Here is a 6,509-nt window from a genome sequence, read left to right on the forward strand (position 1 = left end):
ATGGGGAGATTACTCACAACCCCACCTTTGCTGAAAGAGGGCCATCATCACAGAATAATCAGTACAGAGAACAGTCAGGGGAATTGGATTTTTTTTTTTAAAGAAGCATATTCTTTCTTCTTGGTGTATGTGTGTGTTGAGACAGGGTCTCATCATGTAGTCCTGGATGGCCTAGAACCTGTTACATAGACCAAGCTGGCTTGGAATTCACAGAGATCTGCCTCCCAGGCATTAGGATTACAGACATGTACCACTGTGCCCAGCTGCTTTCATCTTTTGATTGGGCTAATAGCAATGGACCAAGAGGTGGAAGAAAGGTTGCTTGGAGGGAACTGGCTGATGGCTCAAGACTGGTGGGGTCAGTCTAGTTTATCCTCCATCCAGTGTGGACAAGCGAGCCTCACAGAGCTATCACATAGCTTGGCAGGCAGGCTAACTTTAACCCAGTGATGTGCACTGCTTACTCACGGTTCTTTTGTTTGTGGGTTTGTTAATATAGTAGTTTCAATAACTGAGTTCTCAGTGTAATTAAAAAAATTATGTCTATACATTCAAGATGACTCAGTGGGTTGAAAAGTATTTGTCAACAAGCCTGATAACCTGAGTTCTATTCCTAGGACCCACAGGATGGGGAGAAGAAAACTAACTCCATACTTGAGCCTTTGGACAAACACACATACACAAACACAATTAAATAAATAAATATTTAAAAAATATATTTTGGTGCTAGAGAGATGTTTCCATGCTTAAGAGCACTGACTGCTTTTCTAGAGGACCTGGGTTTGAGCCTTAGCACCCAATGGCGGCTCACAACTCTTTCTAAGTCTAGTTCCAGGGGTCCAAATACCCTTTTCAGGCTTCTGGAGGCACTGAACACACATGGTGCACAGACGTACATGTAGGCAAAACATCTATACACATAAAATAAATAACTAAAATAAAAAAGAACTGATCATACTACTCTTATATCCATTATTTATAAATAATTTGTAAATGATGTGTCTTTTAGTTGCTTTGGGAATGGGTGTAATTAGTTTCTGAAAAAAATGTATGATGGGACCACACAAATTTGTATATCACTTAAATCAATTAGCCCCAATAACTCAAATATAAGCAATATGGTAATTGCTACTTGTCATCCTCACATACAAACAAGAATACATAAGCTACCTATAACAATATAGAAAATCTTGTAAAAATACTATTTATCTTTTTCTATGACTATAATCGTATAGTACTTTTAGAAGTAAAAAATATCGACTATCTAGAAATAGTTCTAAGTAGTAACAGAGAATTTTATTTTCAAATTTTGATCAAAGAAAAAGAAAATAAAACAAACAAAAAAATACCCAAGTCAGGAGAGTCACATACACAGAAGACATGAATAGTACTCCAGGAGTCCCATATACACAGAAGATGTCAACAGTATTCCAGGAGAGTCACATATACACAAAAGACATGAACAGTACTCCAGGAGTCCCATATACACAGATGTGAACAGTATTGATTCATTTTAGTTGAGTCCATCCTATTTACACATTTAAAATACAAAAGGCATTCAATTTGTGAAGAAGCTGACTGCACTTAGCACCAGAAGGAACTGTACTTTAGCTTTTAATCAAGACTTCAGCATCCTGAACCAGAAAAGAAAGTCCATGACATCCACATGGACTTTTGCAATCCCTGCATCGCCTACTGAAGGGCGGAGCTACTTGATGCTGCGGACTACTCTCCGGCAGTGGTTTGTTTTCATTTCCTCCAACGCTTGTTCTAGCTGCTGAACCAAATGAAGCAGGGTGGCTGGGTCTGTCTGCAAAAGATGGGTGCTGTGGTCGCCGTTCTGATCGAGGTGCAGCTTTATAGTCACTGCTGGTTTAATTTGTTGCCGGAGACTTCTGCTTGCAAGCTTGGAAACACAAAAAGAGTACAGTAACTGTTTAATAATTATGCTGCAAAGATAACTTAAAATTACACTATACTATGTAAAAAATAAAATTTGAGATGAGTTACTAATTTCAAAATAAAAGGCAAACTTTAAAACCTTTGGACAGAAATAATTTGAGAATGTAAATGAACCTTATGGTATGAAAAAATTCCTTAAACAATTTTAGGCCAACCAATGCTGCATAGTGAGACCCTGTCTCAAAGAGCCAAAATATAAATAAATTCATTCATTCAGTAAATTAAATCAAAAATAAAGCAGAGGCTGGTATTTTTATTTTTTTTTTTTAAGTCAGACAAGTATTCTAGGCTGTGCACACCATATAGTTTCAGGCACAATGACTCAATTCTGCCCTTGTATTTTTAAAGCAGTCTTTAAATGCAAACAAATGTGGCTACACCTACCAAAACTTCACAGAAATAAGTAGCAAGTCAGATGTGGCTCATAGGACAAAGTTTGCTGAGTCCTAATTCTGTAATTTAAGGCAGACGGCGGTGGCGCACACCTTTAAACCCAGCACGTGGGAGGCAGAGGCAGGTGATCTCTGAGTTCAAGGCCAGTATGGTCTACATAGAGTTCCAGAACAGTCGGGCTACATAGAGAAACCCCGCCCCCCCCCAATCCAAATAAATGAACGAATAAAGAAATAAACTTCAATTTAAAGAGCTAAGAAAATAGAGTAAAGAGATAATAGTGAGACAAAAATGGCATATCATATAGAAAGGGGAAAAAATATTATAAAGGCATACATTCTTTATACTTCTAAATTCCCACTTTAGTTCTGACTCATCCAAGGATGCCAAATTAATTCTCTTAAATAATTGCTTCAATGTTACATGTTTACCAAGGAATCTACATGGGCTTCCTATTGTCTTCTATGTTACATTTAAACTCTTACCAAGTTCTTTTCACTACCTTACAACCCTACAGATGAGTGTTGCTTCAATCACATGTGTACACAGCTAAAAATGAGTTAAAAGAAAAATCGGCATCATATCTTAGGATGCTGGTTACCTCTGGAAAGGAAAGAAGGAGCAATTACCGGTAAGAGGTAAGAAAGGTGTCTCTGGGGTGCTGGTCATGGTCATGCCCATTTTTATGAGTATGTGATTGTGTGATAACTTACTAAGTACAGTGGCTTGTACACTTTCCTTTGTGTGTGTTGTGTTTACAGAGGAAAAAAAAATTAAAACTAAGCACTGCCAAAAACCAGAATACAAACAAACAAACAAAACCTATTTTAAATCATCTTTTTTTTTTTTTTTCCGAAAATAATTTCTTAAAAACTTTGCAAATTAGGTCTCTGGGGCGGTTCCATGGGCCCCATGCTGTGCCTCACAACCTGAGTTCAATCCCTCAGGACAAACTCCCAAAAGTTGTCCTTGACCTCTACACAAGTGCCATACGCCAAATAAATACATGTAGAAAAAAAAAATTAAAAACCTCTGCAAACTAAACTTAGAAAATTATATTAAAAATAAAAGGAAATGAACTATTTGTGAAATGACCCAAAGATGACCATTAAAATATATACATTTTCTCAAACCAGAGCTTGGTTAAGCAAGTAGATAACAGAGCATATAAATAGTTCTTATCATCTATATCAGATTTAAAAACAAAATAAACAAACAAAAAAAAGCCATACTTGCACATCAAGCCGCCATTCAAGACTATGGTAACTGGGAAGACGAGGTGCCAACTCATTCAGAATAGTCCTGATCTCCTTTCTGTTGTCCAGGTAAAGCTGAAGCAATAATCTGTTCAGCTCTTCAGAGAATCCCAGAACAAAAACAGAGTCTTGGAAATCCAGTTCAGAAATCTAAAGATAAATTGAGTTCAATAGAACACTGGAATTTATCTTTGTCTAGTAAATACTAAAACATTTCTAAACACAAAAGCATATTACAGTCTATAATTCACTTCTGTCTATAACATTCCTTACACTTAAAGACAATCATTGCTCACCATTCCAAAATCCAAGTTACTAACACACAAAATAACCTCATTAAAATATAAAAAGAATTAGGATGCCCAATTTTATTTACTATTTTTCCATAAAGCCCAATACAGTTGTTGATCTATAAAGAAATGCAATATTTCATTCTCCCCTCTCCTAGGGTACACATATGATGGAGTGTGATACAGAATTAGAGACAATTATAATTTATACTAACAAGAGGTATTCAGATTAGATAATGCCCTTAACACTTACCGTTTAGGTATACTGCACAAATTAGATTATGAGTTACTAATTTATAACAGGTGCCTGTTTGAAAGGATCTGGGTAATATCATACAGTTCTCAGAAGCCTTACCATGAGCTTCGAGCTCTCAGTGAGGAGATAAGTTAATCCTTCCACACCATGCTGGATAGTGTCACTACTCACATTAAGTTTTCCTAAGGAAAAAGAAAAGAAAAATGAACAGATTATCCTTTTGTTTCAAAATAAACACGTTCAATTACCCTTAGTTTTGAAACAGTACAATGAAAGCGAGTTAAGTAGAGATTCCAGTTCCTTCTCAACCCACCCCACTAACAGTTGCCTTCAATATTTCTCTCCAACCAACCATAACAAAGCACAGACCTGTGAACAGAGACACAAAGTCCCTTCAAGCCAGGCAGAAGAGGAACTCAACAAGGATGTTCTTAATCACACCACCACCCTCCTCTAGCTTCCGTAAAAGCGACTTCTAGGTAGCAAATACTAACTGAACACTCTTGAATGATGTTCTCGGCTAACAGTTCCACTTCTTCAGCACGCATTATTTACTAAGCACCACAGTGTTTTTCATCTGAAAGGCAGGGAGTGCTGTATTCATTTTAAATGTGAAGGCACTTATTTCATACAAGCTTTAAAATCTCAGTTACTTGCAGAGTTTGCGCCCTGATTGACAGCTATGCAGAATCGGCTGCAATGGGTCCAAGACCCTAGGACTTGCAGAGGTCCCTGCCGGGCTGATCGAAAGAGAATGGATAGCACTTTCCAGCAGGCAGAGCCTGTCTCCTCCCTTTCTTACTGGCGGCGCCTTCGTAGATCTTCGGGTTAGATCCCCGTCTGAGGAACTCCACAGCGATTCTTCCGAACTCGGCCACCACTGCAACGGAAGTCAGCAGGCCGTGAGTGCCGGGCTGTCCCCGGGACTGTCCCCGCCGCAAGCACCCTGCACTCCCTCACCTGCGCTGTCCACTTGCGGTAGGAAGGCCAGGTGCTCCTTATGCTCCTCCGACAAGTCGAGCAGCATCTTGGCAGGTCCTCTGACTCCACCGCGCAGCGCCGGCCCCGCCCTCGCCACTTCCTGCCGCTGTGCAGGCAAAAAGAAGCTCCGGTGCCACTGCACTGCTCGTGCCTTAGGTTCCGGTCTCTGGCGGTCCGACGAGCCTTCAATCCCAAGGCTTGCACGGTAAAAGTGGAGGTGGGGCGCCGGCAAGGGGAAGTTGAAGGCACAAGTCTTCCATTCATAAATCATCCTGCAAACGTGTACTTTGTGGGGCTAGAGAGGTGGCTCAATGGTTAAGAGCGCTTGTTGCTCTTGCAGAGGACCCAATTCAGTTCCCTGTGTCTCACAACTATCTAGTTGTAGGGGATACAACACCCTCTTCTGAATTCCATGAGCACCATGCACGTGCGTGGTGTACATATATACATCATATACATCTAAGCAAGACACTTATACACACAAAATATTTTTTTAAGTGTAATACTAGTGCTCAGCTCTAGGCTCTATGGCATGGCCTGCTTGTGGAGTGTAGGTTAATAATATCAATAACCAACATTTGTTAATCCGTGTCAGGAATGTTTTTATGTTGAACTAACACTTCATAAAAAACTTGTTATGTAGATCTATTACCACTTTCATTAAATATAAGGAAATAATGAAGTGAAGCAACAGAGATTTTGATTACTGGTTTGCACACAACTTTTGTATTTTTTTTAAATCTCATTTAGTAGTTTCAATAGCCATGGCTTCCCTTTTAAAAATGAAGAAACCAAAATCAGAAGATTGTATGTTAAAACTTGAAGGAGCCAGCCTGGGCTACCAAGTGAGTTCCAGGAAAGGCGCAAAGCTACACAGAGAAACCCTGTCTCGAAAAACCAAAAAAAAAAAAAAAAAAAACTTGAAGGAGATTGTCAGGGGTCTCACCTATCTTCTCCAAGCCACACCCTTTGCTCACTGGGCTGGATGTTTAAATTTTGTAACATTTAACATATATGTGTTAATATATTATAATGTATATATAATAATTATCATTACATGTATATATGATGTATGTGAGTCCAGGTGTGTGAAGATCAGAGGACAACCTTCGATAATGGTATCTCTTCTTCCACTGTGGTATCACAAGATGGTTCTTGGGTCATCAAGTTTGCCATCTCCTTGACAACTATGATTGTTTGGCATGTTTTGGGGGTTGCTGAGGATCAAACCCAGGGTGTCTTTCATGCTAAATATGTACTCTACTACTAATTATATCTTCAGCCCTGTATAAAGTTTTATGTATGGATCTAATTTTGATGAAGATGATGATAATGGTGACAATAACATGTTTGCACAATTCAGAGCAATGC

The 6,509-nt window shown here is 38.9% G+C and overlaps 1 protein-coding gene across 1 annotated transcript; it reads right to left on the reverse strand.

Annotated features, from left to right (window-relative positions):
- Positions 1 to 1,274: 1,274 nt before the first annotated feature.
- Positions 1,275 to 5,242, reverse strand: Commd2 (COMM domain containing 2). The gene is made up of 5 exons (XM_028882155.2): positions 5,118 to 5,242; positions 4,960 to 5,037; positions 4,257 to 4,339; positions 3,588 to 3,761; positions 1,275 to 1,906 (listed from the first exon to the last, which is right to left on the reverse strand). Exons 1-5 carry the CDS (start codon positions 5,182 to 5,184, stop codon positions 1,709 to 1,711), a joined length of 600 nt encoding a protein of 199 aa, XP_028737988.1. The 5' UTR covers positions 5,185 to 5,242; the 3' UTR covers positions 1,275 to 1,708.
- Between the last annotated feature and the right edge of the window lie 1,267 nt (positions 5,243 to 6,509).

This window comes from Peromyscus leucopus, chromosome 6, assembly GCF_004664715.2.
Source record: "Peromyscus leucopus breed LL Stock chromosome 6, UCI_PerLeu_2.1, whole genome shotgun sequence".
NCBI classification, from domain to species: domain Eukaryota; kingdom Metazoa; phylum Chordata; class Mammalia; order Rodentia; family Cricetidae; genus Peromyscus; species Peromyscus leucopus.

What these genes read in the sequence shown, in the direction of transcription:
- Commd2 (XM_028882155.2), bottom strand. Translation starts at nt 5,184, where the DNA reads ATGCTGCTCGACTTGTCGGAGGAGCATAAGGAGCACCTGGCCTTCCTA. An exon ending in ACCGCAAGTGGACAGCGCAG is followed by an intron (nt 5,038 to 5,117) that starts GTGAGGGAGTGC and finishes CTTCCGTTGCAG; the next exon opens with TGGTGGCCGAGTTCGGAAGA. An exon ending in AATGGCGGCTTGATGTGCAA is followed by an intron (nt 1,907 to 3,587) that starts GTATGGCTTTTT and finishes TGTGTTTCCAAG; the next exon opens with CTTGCAAGCAGAAGTCTCCG.